This window comes from Chelmon rostratus, chromosome 20 (genome assembly GCF_017976325.1).
Source record: "Chelmon rostratus isolate fCheRos1 chromosome 20, fCheRos1.pri, whole genome shotgun sequence".
Classification (NCBI taxonomy): domain Eukaryota; kingdom Metazoa; phylum Chordata; class Actinopteri; order Chaetodontiformes; family Chaetodontidae; genus Chelmon; species Chelmon rostratus.
Genome location: NC_055677.1, coordinates 21210697 through 21229904, shown reverse-complemented (window position 1 = coordinate 21229904; position 19208 = coordinate 21210697). Strand labels below are relative to the sequence as shown.

The 19208-nt window shown below is 41.9% G+C and overlaps 1 protein-coding gene across 1 annotated transcript in view; it reads right to left on the bottom strand.

The window, feature by feature from the left end:
* Positions 1 to 19208, bottom strand: part of LOC121624306 (matrix metalloproteinase-16-like) — a 79748-nt gene that overhangs the window by 14801 nt on the left and 45739 nt on the right. Inside the window, exons 5-7 of the mRNA XM_041961967.1 lie at positions 15532 to 15693; positions 11325 to 11542; positions 183 to 321 (exon numbers count right to left, since the gene is read on the bottom strand). Of these exons, the coding sequence (XP_041817901.1) occupies positions 183 to 321; positions 11325 to 11542; positions 15532 to 15693 (519 nt within the window). The remainder of the gene's footprint in view (positions 1 to 182; positions 322 to 11324; positions 11543 to 15531; positions 15694 to 19208) is intronic.

Sequence of the window (19208 nt, the reverse complement as noted above, 5' to 3'; positions counted from 1 at the left end):
AAATACATCTGCATACAGTTTATATAAAAAGACAGCCATGTACACAGAACATATCTAGGAAATTACTGTGCACGAATAACATGAGAAGCAAATTAAAGCAGGATGGCACAGACACAATATTTGGACCGGATGAAGATGAATCACATAGAAAAGAGCTTTACACAGCAGCAGTGTGGGCTTACCTTTGAAAAAGACAAACTTGCCCTCGCTGTTCTCGTAGACGGCATCTATCTTGGGCGGCAGGCCCCTCCAGAAAACACTGATGAGCATGGGGTATCCTGGCATCACCGAGTTATCTCTCACCCGCCAAAACCAGTGGTCCTGAAACACAGACAGAGAAGGAGGCTGTTAGGAAACAGAGAAAAGCCTGATCAAGGTCAAACATGACTCAAGGGGGAACCCCATTGACTTACACATGTAGTTCAGCTTACTCACACATGGAGTACTAGCAAGCCTGTCACATGACATCTGCTGTGACTCTGGACACGCTGATGATGTCATCAGGGTTGCCATGAATTGGACATGATTTGCTTGATCAAAAATTGCAAAAATCTAGGATCTTGTCTCGACACAAAACAGGAACTAAAAGTTTGGCTATATTGGCCTCTGTTGCTTCTTTTTTGATTATTGTTGTTTTAACGTGTCCCTTGAGTCCCCCAACTTAATAAAAGTGCAATCCTAAACCGCTGGAGCAGCACTGTAACCAGATGTGCATGGTTTGGCAAATGTACATCTGGCTAAAGGGCTACTTAGTCCTCATCCCTGGAGTCTGTTCTCTTGTAAAACCAAAACATTTATTGGCATCATCTTTGTGTCGCTTTTAGAGGTTTTCAAGAGCAGCGTATTCTTCACCTCAATCTGGTGCTGGATGATCTCATTGGGGGGAAAATCACCTACTATAACTGCAGCTGTCAACTTCTGTAGCTGGAGTAATTTTGTTGTTTTTTTATTACTACACAGATGAAGATTTTGGCAAATGCCTCTCTCGTTACCTTCTCCACCCCCACCCCTCACAGAGTCATTGACCCTTGCTTTTGTGTTTCAGAGAGTCACAATCAGGGCTAGTGTATGGTGTATGTGTGTATGTGTGTTTAGACATGTACAGTACTTGCGATGCATCTTAAACAAAAACATATCTAATGAATTCTGCATATTGTAAGATAATTGGCAGTAAATAATTGGCAGTAAATAATTGGCAGTGAATTCAGGCTCCAGCAGCTGCTTTGAGAGCACAGATACCTTAAAGATCTACATATACTTTCTCAGGGTGGCTGGAAAGCTACGCATGCAGAATCTGAACAGACTGGGGAAACCATCACATAACCAGGGCAAAGTGATAGCCAGGAGCTTTATGGGAAGCCAAGAGTCTCTGATTTCCTTTGGGGGGGTGGGGAAACGTGAGCGCGGCCAACTGGAAGGTGTGTCTTTTTGATGTTGGATGAAACTTGATGACAGAGGGAGGGGGGCTGGGGGAGACCCAGCTGCGAAAGCCATTAGGGCTCAGTGAGATGTCCCACCCTTTGGCAATGAACGGCCAATTGCGTCTCCTGAACACTCAGGCCAAAAAACTTGACCTCATAGCGAGGGACGCCGAGACAGAGAGAGAAGAGACAACACATCATCACACCCTGCCTCATTCACAGTGAAAGCTAAATAAACAGCCCATTTATCAAACACTCTCTCTGCCGCTCTCTTTCTCTCTCTCTGTCTAATCCAATTGTTTCTCTGGGACTCTCCTCTCTCCCTGGACTCTTCCTCTTCTTTCTTTTCATTTCCCCTTGTCTCTCATTCCAATTCCTCCTCTCTTCCTCTCCCTCTCTCGCTCTATACCTACTGCCTCCATAGATTTCATTTGTTCAGCATTTCTTTTCTCCTGTGCACGGCCTGGCCCGGTAATTGAAAACAGATCAAACTGTGAAATCCACCCCATTTGAATCCTTTTGCCTTTATAAAAGAGAAAATGTTCTTTCTCCCACCCTGTCGTCCCACTCCCACTCTGAAAATTAAGCTCAGACGAGCACACTTGTAGAACATTTCAGCCGACACTTTGCAATTACGGAAATGTCTAGAATAATCACAACAAGTTTAGTCTTTGCAGAAGTTGGAAATATTATACCTCAAATTGTTCATGTTCTGTGCCTTGAGAGAAAGGGCAGTGCAGAGTTTGTCACGCATACTGTCTCATGGCGCATGATAATGCATGCAGAGCAATAAGGTTGAATTACCATACGCTCTTCGTAGGAATATAAATTCTGGACAGCTCAGCGGCATTAACAACTGTCCCTATAGATGAGTTTTTGTCAGCGTTGAGGAAAGTCTGTGAAGCGGAACGCAGACTGCAGAAATGGCCCTGAGAGTTGTGTGAGCTCAAAGTTTAAACTGTACAACACATCACTGTACTGCAGGAGCTGACAAACAACTTTTAGCTTCAGAAAGGCCAAATGACGATAACTGCTTTGCCTTGAATTCATACAGAAATGAACAGATATTTGTACATGATCAAGTAATGAGTACTGTAAGATTAGTGTGAAAGACAACTGGCAAAGTTTATTGTGCAAACATAATGGCCATGGAAGGATTATTGAACGGCCTCTCTCCTGGGTCAGAGTCTCTGTTTGAAGTGACTGTTTACATGTCTTGTTGGAAAGTTAATCAAATGACTGAAAGAGACTCAAAATGACTACAGGAAGATATAAACAACCAAAGAAAGAGGCAAAATGACTACAGAGAGATGCAAAGTGACCAAAAAGAGACAAAAAACAGACAAGAGAGAGAGAAAAACGAAAAAAAACACAAAGAGACAAAGAGAAAGATGCTAATTGACTATAATGCTTTTATAGTCATTGTCACCTAATTTGGCCAAAATGCAGATATTATTTCAGGAATAAAAATGTGTTAAAAACTGAACGAACTGAACTATTCCAGTTGAGCAATAATATATTTATTCCCTGCACACTGACTGTCTGTTATACACACTCTTACATAGACCTTCACAGTTAGATATTGGACAAAAGACAGATTCTGGTGTCTTCTCATCACCTTCCATTCGATTAAGTCAAATCACCAACAAGTGGCTCTCACCACACCTGGACCTCTGTTTATCAACTTCCAAGAATTAGACTTCAAAAAGCCAAAAAAGAGCCAACTGAGGAATAAAAAAATCAGAGTCAAACCTGAAATTAACAATGAGGTTATACCTAAAACCTCATCATCGCACACATCCAGGTCAACCTAGGACGTGCATCTGCTGCTGCCATGTGTGTGTTTGTGTGTGAGTGAAGAGGTGAGAATATGACAGGCAGCGGTGTTAGGATCACAGTGTTGTGGACCTCTCACTCGGTTAATGTGACGCACGCACTGGCTTGGTTTGACTGAGAGCAGAATGCAGGTGTAAATAATTCAGAGGCATGAGGATTAGGGTTGAAGCCTGAGATCACAGTGTGTATCGGGGTTTCTTGCCAAAATCGACCAAAATCAACTGGCTTTTTTAGCGTGTGTGCAGATGTGTACTTGTGTCTTTTCTCATGAGGTGAAAGCTACCTCACAGGCTGGAACAAAACTTCTGCAAACCTCATTAACATAACTGCAACTGTTGTAAATACTGGTGTATGACCTTGATCCGCACTGGTTCAACTCTTCAACCTGCAGCTGTTTCTTTTCATTATTGTTCGTTCTAATATGGCTTTCACGGTTTATATGTGTGGCAAAATATTGCAATCTAATAAATGTCAGCAGAGTGCAATATGCAGGCAGCTAAATTACACATGTAAGCTTGAAGAGGGGCGTTCAAAAGGTGAAACATCAAGTGCAGATTGATAATGTTACGACAAAACAGCGTAGAACAATGCTTCTGTACTTCATATCACTAATACAAATGAATGAGATGCAAGCCAGAATGGCTACGGTTCTGCTTAAAATTCCCTAGCACACAGTAATCATCTCATTAAAAAAAGGGTGGCCAGCTGCCTTCTGAAAGCTTTGTTTCATCTGCATTTCTATTATTTAGAAAAAAAGAAAATTAATACCAAAGAATGAAATATAAAAAAAGGATTCTGTGGTTCAAAACAAACTTGACTTTCAGTAAAGAATGCTGGCTTCATGACAAGATATATATTCCTGGGAGGAATATATCTATATGATATATCTTGTCTATCTTAGGCGTGAATGTTTTTGCAAAGCCACAAAAAACATTCATCCCTAAGGAAGATTATAGGGCCAGGAGACATAAAGACTGGAAATGTGGGGAAACAGCTAACCTGGTTTCACATTTCTGTGAGGGCACAGATTAGACAAATGGTATTTAACGTGTTGATTAGTAATATTTAGAGGTTCTGGTAGGTGGATTTTGTTACCTTTGGACAGAGCCAGGCTAAACGTTTCCCCATGCATCCAGTCTTTATGCTATGCTAAGCTAAGCTATCTGTGTCCTGGCTGCATCTGTATCTGTCTCTGTGTAGGGTGTGTAAGAATCCTTCCAGAAGAAAAGCCTTAATGTCTAAAATTCATTAACTTAATATTGTATTTTTTTTATTTTTTTTATTTTTTTGCTATAGTTGACTTTTGAACGGTTAAAAATGTAATTGGTGCCACTAAAAATGTATTTTGTTTTACACTCTCCTGACCCCTCTCTGACACCCTGCTATTGCAGGACTATCCATCTCTTTCCTCACAGTAATGCAAAGGAGAAAGATAGTGAGAGAAGTGGACAGCTCCGTCCACTTGGCCACTGTGTTCTCATTAAAGGATGTCGGAATCAAAGCAAGTGTCCAACATCAGCAGCCACGTGGACGATCTTGAACAGCAAGGCACCCTCCGGTGTCCCAGAATCCCCTGCTCTAAATCTGTCCATATCAAGGAAGTAAGGTCTCTCAGTGAACTTAGAAGTAGTGAAGAGGAGGAGGAAGGAGGAGGGACACACGAGGGTGGCAGTTTCTTTTATTATAGACTGTCTCATGATGAGAGCTTCCCTGATGAGGGAAGGTTTTTTTCTCTCTCTTATACCTGACCGTAGGCCGTGGAAGAGGCTCTGACAGCATCTGTGCAGTGGTCTGCAGCTACAAACTTTTGGGCTGGCAAACCATGCATCATAATTAAGCACTATTGAATGAGAGCAGAGGTAAACTCAATAAAATGACCTTGAAGCATTCAACCACTGATTCTAACAATAGATACAACCATTCTTAAACCACCGATTTCCAAAAATTTGCATTCTTCAACACTGTCACATAAAAGCTTTGTTAAACAGTGGTCCTTTACATGAACTTGACTGGTTTTAAATGGCTGTTAAGTCTCAGCTTCTCTCTAGAAAACACGTGTTGCTAGTTTCCGACCAATGCAGTTGTCATGTTCAAGCCCATCGCCCATATTGTCAATTCGCAAATGTGTTTGCTCCCATTTGTGCCCATGGGCAGTTGACTACCCCTGACCAATGAGGCGTGGTCAGGCTCACTGTTTGCACATTGCTATCTTGAAGGAGCAAAAGGCAAGTGATCAACAAAAACCTTGATTTAAACCTGGTGTTATTCATATAGTAACATCCTTCTATGACTGCTTCACCAGGGGACTTTGGTTCATTCCTACTGCTCTCCTAGATGGTCTGCTCCCCCAAGACCAGACCCGTTTCCTCAGCAGAAAACTGTTCGCTTTTCCAACTTGCCGAATCCGCCATTTAAAAAGAAGTTCAACAAGTGCAGGCGGCACCTTGCGGCTTATTTTGCGCCCAGATTATGTGCTGCTGAACTAGCAAAAGTGGCATTGGATGTGCCCTAAACGCACCTGTGCCATGCACTTTAAACAATGCCCTCTGATTGGTTTAATAGGGCTGTAAGTCTCAGTAGCTGCATTCCCTTCTTGTAAAGTGTGTCCGTTGAATTTCCAAATAATTGCTCCATTAAGAAAAAATCAAGGCTTCAAGAGAGGTATTTTTAGGGAATGTTTGGTCTAAAACTCCAAAGCCCTTGTTGGATTATTTGGCTCTACAAACTGACAAGAGAGCACCGAGCCATAAACTCAAATCCAGACGTCTGCTGGATGACGTCTGAGAGTATATGTTTTACTACACTTTGAGCCTAATGGGACATGAGTGGACTCTTCATAACTTGCTGTCTGGTCATTGTCTGACAGTAAGGGATAAGGTCACAGTCCAGTACACTTTTGGTACAAGAGAAAGGGAAAACTGGTTGCATTAATGCATGCTCATGCACATGCATAGACATCCAATCGGATACCATATGGTTTGAGGGTTCATAGAAAGTTGAGCCTGCAATCATAAAAGCAGTAGCTGTGTAATTCAGTGAGGTATTTACTGGTGACACTGGATCTACACTGCCATACATAATCATCTGCGAACCTTAAACGACCCTCTGTCACCCCACTGTGAGAAAAATGATCGACCGTAAAACTACCACCTTAACAAGCATGACTCCTAACCTGTCTTTGTAGATTAACGTGCTCCAATAAATCAGGCACTTTTCACTGCTGTTGGGACAAATGCTGAGCTTAACACTACAAAATCCAATACGGTTGATACATTTTACCTTATTAAACCTACTGTACAACCTTTTGCCTCCTTTACTGGAGTTACAAGGTTTATTGCCCAGCGTGTAAAAGACACAGTTGTCTTGTCATGTCTTCTGTGGTTCTTAAAGCTGTTTTCCTAAGTTTGAAATAAAAACCCTGATGATGTCATCAGGGTCACATCGGCTTGGGTTTTAAGCTTTAAATTTTGTAACAGAAGGCCAGCGTTACAAATTAAAGGTGTGGGCTTCGAAAGAAGTGGACGTTTAGAAGCAGAGGGTCTGATGAAAGACACTATTAGGTTGAATTATGGAAAGTGTAGGATCCAGTTTGCACAAGCACTAAGTTAAGATGCTAACTTTATAGAGGTAAATTTGTAATTTGTTGCTACTTGTTATTGTATTACCTGACACTGTTAATAACGTACCATAGTCTTGCTGTTATATGAAATAAATTTGCCTTCACGACTGCATAGAATTACAAAGGGAACAGCTTTTTTCAGCAGTTCCTATTGAGCTGCACTACTACTGTCCTTTTAGGGCAAAGTGACATCGCTAGTTTCACCATTTTATACAGTGAAAAAAACATTTTTTTAAAAGCCCTGTGGGTGCAGGGGCTTGTCCTAATGCACATCGCTAACTAGACTTCAACTACGAAAAAGCTCTGAAAGTCTAACACAGGAAGAAAAACTTTTGATCAAACGTCCTCATCCTATTTACTGCAAACTGTGAAAAAAAGTTCAATTTACATGTAAATGGTTGCGGAGGCCATCTGTAAATTTGCAGAGTTCAATATACTTTCAAAGTGAGGAAACAAGCAAGCAGGAAATGTCACATCCAAAGTTTTGACAGAAGTAATCTTCAGAGCGGTGGCATGAATGAGGGCTTTTCTGTAAACGTACAAATGTAACACGCCTTCTCTCCAAAGCCCTCTACTTTACATCGCTGGACCACCTGTGGACCTCGGGGGGCTGTGAAACTGCTGAGATCTCTGCTATAATGACTTGGCATCGGCTTGACTCGTCCCTTCCAAAACATCAAGTGGGGATGGTGAGTATAGCCAAGCCATGCAGGCTAAACGGAGCCACAGCCTCAAGTAACCAAGCGGACAATCACTCGAATAATGGAACAAAGAAAGGAAAAAAAGAAGAAGAAGAAATCACCCTTATAAATGAGAGAAACAAGAGTCAAAATTTCAAATAAAACTAAACCAAGAAGTAAGCACAAGCTGTAAATCATCCCTGTTCGGTCCAGCCATCAGTCTAATGCATAGACCTTGGCATGCTCTGAAGGGGATATATCAAACTCTGGAGTAACACAAACAGCTGTAATTATGATTCCAGATCGACCGTTTTACAGTTGGGCAGCTTCATTTACCAGGAGAAAAGACAGCATTAACATGATACCTCAGCCTTCTCAGAGAAAACTGGCACTGCACTCACTGAGAATCAAGAAATATTAAGACCACCTGCTCCTCCTGTGAAACACACTTACAGAGTGAATCCAAGTCAAACCTGTGATCCCTTATTGATTTCACTTTACTTAACACATTTGAATCACTGGCGTGGATCATGCAAAAGGGTGAGCAAATCCTCGTGAGTCATAATGTTACTGGTGGTCCTAATGAGGTGAACACGGTGGATTTACAGCTGCACTTACATGTGTTCTGTAACAAATCACCTCTCTGTGGCAGCCTTTCCCCTCCACTCCTCTATGCCTCTGGAAAAGTTTGAGCTGCTGCTACTTCAAAACGCCAACAGAGAGGAACATTCATCACAGCCTTCAAAATGATGGAGCGAAAAGCCCCCTCTTCACATCAGTGACGATGCCAACTTAACACAAGCAATTACAGGAAATCCTACTTATCTAATGTCACCGGTTTTCATTTCTGTTTTCAAATTATACAGAATTCTAAATCTGTTTTAAATTATGGATTACAGACATGTCTGGTTATAGCCTTTCCAACACACGTAACTCATTCCACTACTACTGCACTACTGAAGACGCATACTGTAATACCTTACCGCCCCTTTGCTTAGGGGTTAATTATGTACATTTCATCTGCTGTATTAATTGGAACGCTGGCTGTAGTAAGTGGAGAGTTTAAACAAAGAGAGGGACGCATGTTGATCATGCTGAACAGCATTTGACATGGGTGGTCTTTGAGGATCAGCTTTTAAAGAGTACTTAGAGATGTACTTTGCACACAAGACAAAGCACTTTTACTATAAACTCAGCTAGATGTGTGTGCAAAAGGTTTCTAAAAACTTTTACTGTGTTGTATAATCATACAATGTGCATTACAAAAGAAAGAAGAGAATCAGCAGAATCGTACTTTTCCGGTTTTGCTTTCACTGTAAGACGATCTGTCAGATTTTGGTGGAGGTACAGCAGGAGAAAGATTTTTCTACACTGGCATGGCACCAAAACAAAGACATGCCTGACACACGATTCCCGGGGATCCCAGCATCACTTAAAAAATTAAACAAAACAAAAATCAAATCCTCACAAATAAACTTCCAAACACAGTTATCAGGAAAAGTATCTGACAGGTTAGAGGGTAACAACGTCAAAGGGATGTTTAATTAGTTATGTCAAAGAGGCATAGAGCAGCTGCTGTTCTCACGTGACAGAAATTCATTTTCAAAAATCAGTGCCAAGACAAACTGCACAACATATCACATCAGCATCAACATCATTATGTGTGCAGGTGCGATCACAATGCAGGATGCGCAATGTCAAGTAAGGCAAATTACCTCAAACACGTCATGCTCCACGACTAATCTAAAAGTAAGTATGTCTGATATGATTTGCTCTGATTTAAGGGTTCTTGGATACGCAGAGTTAGTTGCTAGTGAGTGACACGCAGCCACTAGACACACTGCATCCATGTTTTTTGGTCGGTGGAGGAGAGGTAGCTTAACCTTCACCCTCAGATCACATTGTTCAGTCAGCATCACTGTAGCGAGCCAGGAGGAGGAATAATGGTTGTGTGTTTGTTCCAGTCCAGTTTCTCCACCCACACCAATATTGCTTTTCTTGCTTGATTTAATACACATATTGAAAACTGAATAAAGTTGTGATCTGTTTGTTTTTGCAGTGTAGGTTTTGGTGATGCGTAGTTCATTGCTACTTCCTGTTTGCTTTATTGTTTTGTGCTGTTTGATGGAGCTAATTTTTTTATTTTATATTGATTATTTGTCAACCAGGACTCTGATTGGTAACCCTCTCATTTAAAAACCAGCCACAAAAAGTTGGTGAATAATTATTTTTTTCCATATAGAGCTATTTAAGTCAACTGGTGAAAAATGCTGCATTTTTCAGATTGCAATATGTAAGAACAACATTGCATTGTCAGTTTTTGTCAGTATCAGCCCTACTTTCAAATTCACGCCCACAGATACATGAGAGGTGTTTCAGAGCCCAGCAGGCCTCATACTCATGCTAAGGTTGTCTGATAGCTGAAAAGTCCTTTTTGTCTCCACAGTACGTCTGATACTTTGAAATCCCCTCATCCTCATCACTCCAGCAGACCAGGTTGCTGCCCATTGCTGACAGCAATGGTGATTGTCAGGAGCAACTGCAGACACCATGTGAAATATACTGGGGCTGTATTTAGACTATTCTAACAAGCCGATGTTACTTCCACTAAAAAACAGAGACAGTGTGAGCTTTGAGTCTAATTTAGGTTAAACACCTTCACAGGTAGCAGCTCTGGTCCTAAGATTTACTTGTTGAAGTTAAAAGAACACACTCAGAGAGGGGTGGCAGAGAGGTCAGAGAGGGCTTTCCCCTAGCTCCACAAGCCTCTTACTTAACCATTGAATACTTTCTATTTATATCCCCAGAAAAATACAGTTTTTCACAGAAAGCATCACAGCTACTCTTTCTCCTTTCTGTGGAGAACACAGGACAGCTTTGTGGTGCCCCAAGGTTTTTCTCTATTCCTTACTGCATGTTGCCAAGGTCTTGTGCTCCTGAGCTTAGACCAAGGATAAAGATGCATTAAGGGACATGCGTACTTTTTCTCTTGCAGTGGAATGAAAACCAGGCTGAGCTTGTTGGGATAAAGGAAATCTGTGCTGCAGTGTGGCATGGTGTTTCTTCTGAGCACAATATACATTTTGTCCACATTCCTGCTCAATTGGCTCTGAGTAACATGGAAATAGCTAATTTTAGACATAATAAGTCCCTTGATTAGGCAATGAAATACACAAGAACTGGTTTTAAGATAAGTGAGGAGAGTCCACTATGCTATAACCACAGTGTCAAACTTTTCTCTCCTAACAATTCCAGCCAACTTTTCTATGACCGTGTAGAAAACTTAAAAAAAACTCCAACCAAATAATTTATATTACATCCAAGTGAGCCATTTTTACATTATGCACATACGGAACATGAAGCAGATTAGCGGAAAAGCTCCTACCCTCTGTATATTTAGTTAATCCTTTAGCAAGCACTCTCTCTCTGTCGCAGAGTGTTTTCAAACCTACAGGCCTTTTCCATCGGTCTGAATCAAGGGATCAAGGAAGTTGTTCTTTTGTTGCATGTATCAGCCGATTAAGTTCTACGTTATAGCCAGAAATCTCCTCTCAAGGCACTTATTGTTGGTTTGAAAATATGGGAGGAAACTACCCTTACAATGGGGTCTCACAAGGTTGTTTGTCCTGCAAAGACTGACTGCCGTGCTCTTACACCACTAAGAGACGTCTGGGGTAGGACAGCTCCAGGGTTCGAAATGACTCCTCAAAACAAACAAAATGTGGAAATGCTTCAGGTTTGTTTTGATATCAAAGACTCTACACTTACCTTGAAGACAAACATCTCTCTCCTCAGTATGGCGAGGGTGTTGAAACCTCCATCGCAGATGTTGGGTTTAGCGTTGGGGTGGGACGGTCTATCTCCTGGGGGCAACCTCGGAGGTCGTGTCTGCCTGTCTGGCTTGCGGGGGTCTGAAGGAGGATGGGAGCGGGGAGGGGGCGCCGTCGGCAAAGGCTTGGTGGGCTGAGGAATCTTATCAGGAGGCCCTGGAGGAAGCCAGAGAAAATGATCACAACTGTTGGTATACAAATATCCGCAACATGTACTATTTGCAACCAGAAATTTCAAATTCCATCTTTTTTGACCGCATTACTTCTGGAGGCGCGTGGTACAATCTGAACCATACCTGGTCATACCCTACTAAATAACAACATACTGCACTGTAAACACATGGCAATAAATGCATGAGAAAAATATCAAATGAGCTATTCACAAGTTTAAAGTCCTTCAGCAACGTTATACAAATCTCTTAAAGGTGTAGTTGGACATTTTAGGAAACAGTTTGACTTAATATCTCAATTTCAGCCTCTCCTGTTTGCATTAGCCCTAAGTAAGGTGGGATGTAGTGAGCAGGAACACTAGTTTGTGTGAGCAAGACTTTAAGATTCCTAAGGATGTAAAAAGGCAAATTCAGTGTGAATTACTTTAATTATTACAGGCGACCAGCAACCTGAGCTTGTAGGAGAGCTAAACATTTATGCAACGTTAACTTTTCCACTTGTAACTAGAGGCACAATGCAAAGGAAGAGGAGAGAAGTGAGGAGGAAAACAAGATGAGGCCATGTGCATATCAGTGGATAGAGGTCAGCACTGCCAGGTGTAGGGATTCAGCTCACCAAAGCATAATATGGTATGTTCAGATTAATAAAACAGAAAATAGATTGCATATGGAAAAAACATATACACTGTAGAGATTAAAATAAATGCAAATGCGGGCCCAGACATGCCTCTGTGTCATTTCACATTCACGATTTCCATGGTGAGAAAGAGAGCAAGACACATACAGAGAGAAACAGAGGAGAGGTGTGGAGGTGTTTGGGTTGTATGCATGAATAACTGAGCACATGACGACGCATGTATAACACACTGTGTAATGTGAAACAAGGATATGAGTTGCCATGTGTTGATTGGAGCCAACAAATGCAGGAATAAATTCCAGCAATAGGAAAGACGCAAATGTGACAAGCGACACCCCCGCCCCCTCCCCACCCTAATTCACAAAAAGTATCACTGTGAAATGTAGGCAAATATAAATAATGACCTTGAAAGTGGCTGCAAACAACTGACTCAACAAAAGTCAGATCGAAGAGAGGATTAGAGAAGTGAATGAGCAACCGCTCATTTAAGTGAAGAAGTCCATCTATAGTGAGCAATTAAACAAAGAAATAAAGAAGATAAACCATGAAACTAGTTGACACACTAGCTGATCAGAGGATTTAGACATCTCCCAGTCTGCAGAACTGATCAGCGGTCCGCACAAGAGATTCCATTCACTGACTGAATTAAATCCCCTGAAATACATCCCAGATTAGTGGAGCCAAAGCGCTCTGCTGTTATGTAAGCAGTGGGAAGACTCGCAGTCAGATGGACGTGTAGACAAACATGCAAATGCGTACGCACACAATAACATTATGGTAAACTAAATTAAACATGCCATTTGGCAGATTTGGGGTCTTTCAGTCTAATTGTAATTTTAGCCACTAAACCACTACATTTGTTCCCAATCTTCCGGTGGTTTTTCAGGGGGGTCCACGGGTTAGACCAGTGGTCCCCCATGTGCCACTGAGGCCCAGCCAATCTCTACAGGAGCTCATTTCACTGATTAGCACACTTTAAACCAAAGAACAGGAATCTAATCAGTGTGGTGATTGGCTGCAGTGGAAATGTGCAGACTCTTGGGCCTTCTTGGAGCATAGATTAAAACCAGTAGTCTCCACTAAGAACAAAAGTGTCTGAAGAGCCTGTCTGAGTGTCCTTAAAAGGGTAATCCAGCCATTCCTCACTTTTAACCCCTATTATGGGTCAAGATTCCAAAAAAACTGCATCCTACAATTCTAATGATGCAACTCAATATACACTTTGACTCACACTCGAACACTTATAAATTTGTCTTGGTGTGCTACTAGACTAATAAATTACTAGTTATACCTCACTTTATATATTTAGGTTGTTGAGAAGAAGTTCAGTGTAATTGTGACTGTGATATTTGGAGTGCTGTCTCTTTTTCCTCTCCTCTGTTTGGCTGCACTATCAAATACAGCAATGTGAGGGCTTTCGTTACTCTGCTGCATGTGTAAACAGGACGTCAGCTGTTCCCTTCAAAAGAGTGGGAAGCCATTATGTTCAAAGCTCAGTGAGAAAACACTGATTTGTCCATGGGGAATTCAAATAAAACACAACGGTAGTTCAACTTTTATATGTTTGCCCATGTATTACATCGGTCTACTATCTATTATTACTTGCAGGCTGCTACAACTTTTTATTAGATGTTAACCCATAAATATCCTGTTAACTTAAATCTGTTAATTACTCAAGAGAATTACTTTCTTACGTATTGTAAACAGGAATAGAAGTGATGTGAGGAATAAATAGAACCAGCAGGCATTTCCTCTCTACTCTATGACCTTAGCACACGGGCAAGAAACAGAACCAGTCGCTAGATGTCCAGAACTATAAAAGTGAATCGATCCTCAACATCAAGCTCATCCAACCCCTTTCAGACCTTTTCTCCCCACAATTCACTGTGTGATCCTGCCTGGCTCCCACTGACTGCAAATCAAAGTCCTCAATTCAACATCTTGCTATTACCGCTGTCTGTAACAACATAATTTCCCCAGCGTGGGATCAATAAAGTTCTATCTTATCTTATCTCCTTCCCATTTCCAGCCCCAAACCAGTTCTCTATGTAGAGCTTCTTCTACAACTCACCCATAATTCTCTTCAGTATATCTCACTACACCTCTCTACCTGTATGGGAGCTCATTCACATTTTTTTTCCCCTGTTCATTCATCTAGACCGTGCAGCTCTCACCATTGTCCCCGTTTAGCCTCCACATCTAGCATCGCGGTTGCCATGAGGAAGAAAAGGAGGCCAACTGCTGCTGGAAAATAAAATGAGACTGAGAGAGGAGCTGCCATCACTTGTCCTGCCCTTCAACTCCTGGTACAACAGGGAGGAGAAGGGAGGGGCAGCGGTGGAGAGGAGTTAAACACGAGAGGGATGAGGAGAGATTTGATCGCTTGCCCAGGTCTGTCACTCCCAGAGGGATGTGCCCTGGCCATGTTAGCAGATGGCAGGTTCTTTTGTGTGTGTGTGTGTGTGTGTGTGTGTGTGTGTGTGTGTGTGTGTGCGCGTGTGCATGCGCAACCATTCATGTGACAGACCACAGTCATTGCAGCTGAGTGTGACTGGTTTACAGCCTCGACAGCTGTAAGGGACAATACCGTCACTTCCTACCAACTTGTTTCTTACCTTTAATGTCGAACTGAGGTTAAGATGGCAACGTGAACATTCAAATACACCATAAAAATTCTATTTAACCTTTGTGGAACAATACGTACAAGACCACATCCTTCCTAATGTACTATTAATTCAGCTCTGAGAGTGTAAAAAATGAAGACTACACTGATGCTTACATAAATCTCTTACCGTCAAATTGAATTTCACACTTCTGATACACCCGCCTCTGAGCTACATCAGCTTTATGAGTAGACAAAGCACTGCAATCGGCATCTGTCAGCTGAAAATGTGTGTCAATGAGGAATGTGTAGGTGCTCTGATGATGAAGCTCTCACCTCCTACGATCTTAAATTTAGATCTTAGATCTGTGCTTTATCTGGTTATCAAACCTGTGATACAACTGGGTTAGAATAACAGAGAGCAGACACTACTCCAGCCATGAGACACCCAGTTATGATGCTTAACTTCTGGCTCGGTCTCACCGGCATTTAAAAGTCAAATACTGTGGTGAAATACATAGATTTCAATTTAATCAGTTTAAGTCTAACCGTTCAACGGCAAACCATCCTGACAGTTCAGACTTTTGAGGGAATGGAGAACTAAAATTGAGGAAGCTAGCGTAGCTTATTAGCTGTTTTGCACCATCGACTTTTAATTGGCCTCACCAACTGATACCCAAAGCAAGTAGCTATGAGGGGGAAGTCAATGGTACTATTTTTTGAAAGGGGGCCTTACCGTAAATCTTCTGGATGCCCAGCAGGTCGTCCATGGGCAGTTTGAAGTTGTCAGTGTCCATGTACTGGTAGAAAGGAGCCATGATGGCCGTGGGATCATTTGAGTGTTCAAGGCCCAGCGCGTGGCCGAGCTCGTGGACCGCTACCAGGAACAAATCGTTACCTACAGACACAAGGAAAAGGGGGGGGGGAGAAGAAGAGAGAGCAGTCTGTCATCGCTGTGCTCAACAGTAAAATGTGTTTGCAGCGTTTTATATCTCTCACAAACTGCACCTGCTCTGCTTGGCAGCACTAGTGTCGTTCCTTCAAAATAAAGCCAAGTTGTGCAAGTTTTTGTGCTGGCTGATTTAAAGCCTTTAAAATTCAGGTTAGATCAGGGTTAGACAATAAAACAGTTCACACGTGGGTCCTCGCAACAATATGTATCCAAACATATGTCAGTGTGTGTATGAGCATTGATAATCCACTACTTATGCACCTAATGAGTCGATTATGTAGTGAACAGGCACTGATTGGACATATTAGGCAGAAACACAGGCAAGTACACATTCACACATACATATATACACACACACTCTCCCTCACAGAGCACAGAAAACCCTGCGCTCTGTAATTAGTCTCGAGCCGTGGTAAGCCGATGACTACACTGGGTTGACCTTTTGACTCAGAAACCCTCTGTGGCTGACAGCCAAGCCCCGACCCAATCCCAACTGTATTAGATTTGGATGTTTGGGATTTAAAGCCGCTCCTCAGTGCCCCATTGAAGTTCCTTAACTTGCGTCACTGGCAACTAGAACAACAACAAAAACCACTCCTCCTCAACCTCCTCTCTGATCCGTTGCCAAGATGTCAAATCAGACCCATAAAGAAACTCATCATCATTGTTGAGAAACTCGTGGGTATACAATTATGGTTAGACTGCTATGTCTTCTGTATAATTTATAATACCACACTGTGGAAAGCTATTAACCTGATTTCAGAGAGACATCTAATCAAAATAAATGTCATTACTTTACTTCAAAGGAAAGGTTTTCATACTCTATCATGAATAAAATCTTGTGACAAAATGATTTTTTAGCATTTAAACACAAATTTAAAAACACAAATATTAGTAAAAAATAGGCCTTTCTGAATGGGAGTTTGGAACAGAGTTGGTCAAATGTTTTGCACAACATCTAAATTTCTTAGTTTCAAGGTCGACCCTCTGGTGCTCACACCGCTGCCATTTCTCTTCAGTTTTACATTTTTCTCTTTCGTATCACACAGAGAGACTCGACAGGAATGAAAACGAGTATCACTTATTCATTGCCATTCCTACTAAAGCGAGGCACTTATCTGCTGCAAATCTGTCACATGAATAACGCATCAGCAGATACAGAAGGTGATTCACATAACTTCTTAGCAGGTACAGTACAATGCTTAAGAATTTACAGACCAGACCACCACAGAGAAATGGCTTAATTGGAACCTCGGGAAGTATATTTGACTGTGTAAATGTCAGTGAGCCTTTATAGAGTTGATGTAAAGCCCTCCACTGCATGGGTGTAAAAGGACAGGCAGACTGCATTAAAACCCTCGATTTTGCTGAAAAAGCTCTTGTGTTCAGCCAAATTTTTCCAATGAAAATAGATGGCTTGTAAAAGCTGGAGAAGTATAGAAAGTGAGGCAAAATTTATGCAAGCTTGTAATATTGAACAAGTGTCTGGAGATAGAGTTTATAGCAAATAAAGAGAGGCGGAGAAGAGAAGGAGATAAAGAGAAGGGAGAAACAGCTCAGTGATTTAGGAATCACTGGTGGTGGAAACGGGGTCACGCTCCTCTGCAGCTGAACACCCTTCTTTGGGCCATCTCCTATCATGGCAGTGGGAGCAGGGGAGTTAAAGTGCTCAATGAAGCAGTTTTAAACACCAAAATATCATTGTCGACTTAATTGTGGTACAGATGTCAAGAGCAATTATTGTACACAATTGTGACCCTGGTCTGTGGTAAGCGGTAGTTTTCTCCTTCTTCTTCTGCCTGGTAGACGCATTGTTGGTGCAAAGGACTGTCAACGCAGTCAGCTACAGAAGCCATATGGCTGATGGCATACGTTTTGAATGACTATAATCATATGAAACTCACTGACCTTAATGTAATGACAGAGATGCAATGGCTGACTTTAAAGACTTCATTAGGCCTCAGTGCATCACAGTATATAGCTATAAATATAAATGTATGAATAAATGAGGAAAATAATAGCACCTATGGCACAAAAACATTATAAATGGTTTGACAGATGAACTGCTTTGGTGGCACAAAAACTTTCAGAGTGCCTGCTTGCAAAATATTTCTTAAAAAAATAAATGCTATGAAAATCTACAATGTCTAATGCTAAAGTGCATTAAGTTCTTCATTTACAGAAGAAGTACATCAGAGCTGTACCAGTGCTGAAATCCTCATGTGACAGTTGCTCTGATCTCATCAGCTGTATGAATGAATTGAAGGACTGTCTGTCTTTTTCCATCTCCATCTTGGTCCATTCCTCAATCTTGAGTCAGTCTTTCTGCTTCCTGGGGCCGTTTGAGGTCAGCGTTGTCACTTTGTGTCGGCTGCTCATGTAAGTCACGCTGTGGTAGACCGGGACATCCTGTTGGCCCCGGGGCCGCAAACAAAGCCGAGGCAGTTTGTACTGCCTGGCTAATTATCAGCTGGATGGTATACAGAGGCTACACAGGGGATGGCAGAGCGTGGAAAGTGACGGGGGAGGCTATGAGGCAGAGAGTGAAGAATGAAAGAGACGAAGAGGTAATGTGAGGTGATAGTGTACAAGAAAGAGAAAAGCAGCAAGGTGAAGGCGAGATACAAAGTTAAAGGAGGGAGGAAGAGATGAGCGGGAGACACAGATACGAAGGAGTAGATAAACACAGAGATAAAAAAGGGTGAGGTAAACTGAGGAGAAAGGGCGTTTGGAGTGATAGCTGCATGAGGGAAGTGGAAAAAAACAACAGGATGATAAAGAGAAGGGGAAAAACTGAGGCGAGAAAAATGATAAGGCTCGGAAATACTTGTTATCTTGTAAGATGTTCCAATGTTCCAGCAATCACAAAAGATGGAGATGATGAATTGTACAACTGTAGCCTTTGACCTTGGCATTTGTAACGTCACCCTCCTGTCAGTGGCTGTATCTCAGGCCCAAACACAAAACATAAAGGAGAAAATGGAGCGAGCGGGCTTCAGCAGCAGGATACAGCTGAGGAAAACAATGCCAGTTTATTACAAAGCTCTGCAGGGCCTGTGTGATAACCCACTGAGGGCAACAGTTTTTGTGTTTGTTTGTGGGAGAAAAAGAAGAGAAAGTGAGCCACACTGTGATTCATCACTCTCATCCGCAACATCCACTGGTTTGGCGAGGAATTTAGCATAAAATATCTCATCCCATCAACTACTTAAAGTATTAAATCTGCATTTCAAGTAACAAAGCCCAAAAATACCAGCACTGTTCAATTATTTTGGGGTTTTTTTTCCATGTTAAGTGGGCAATGATCACAGTGGCAGCCCGCGGCAGCAGCAGTCTCACCGACACTCTCCTCGGGATAGGTCAAGGTTGCTGCTAATGAGAAAGTGTAGCTGAGAAGCAAAAAAAAAAAAAAACACCCAGAAAAATAACGGAGGAAAGATAGAGTGGAAGAGGTGGAGGAG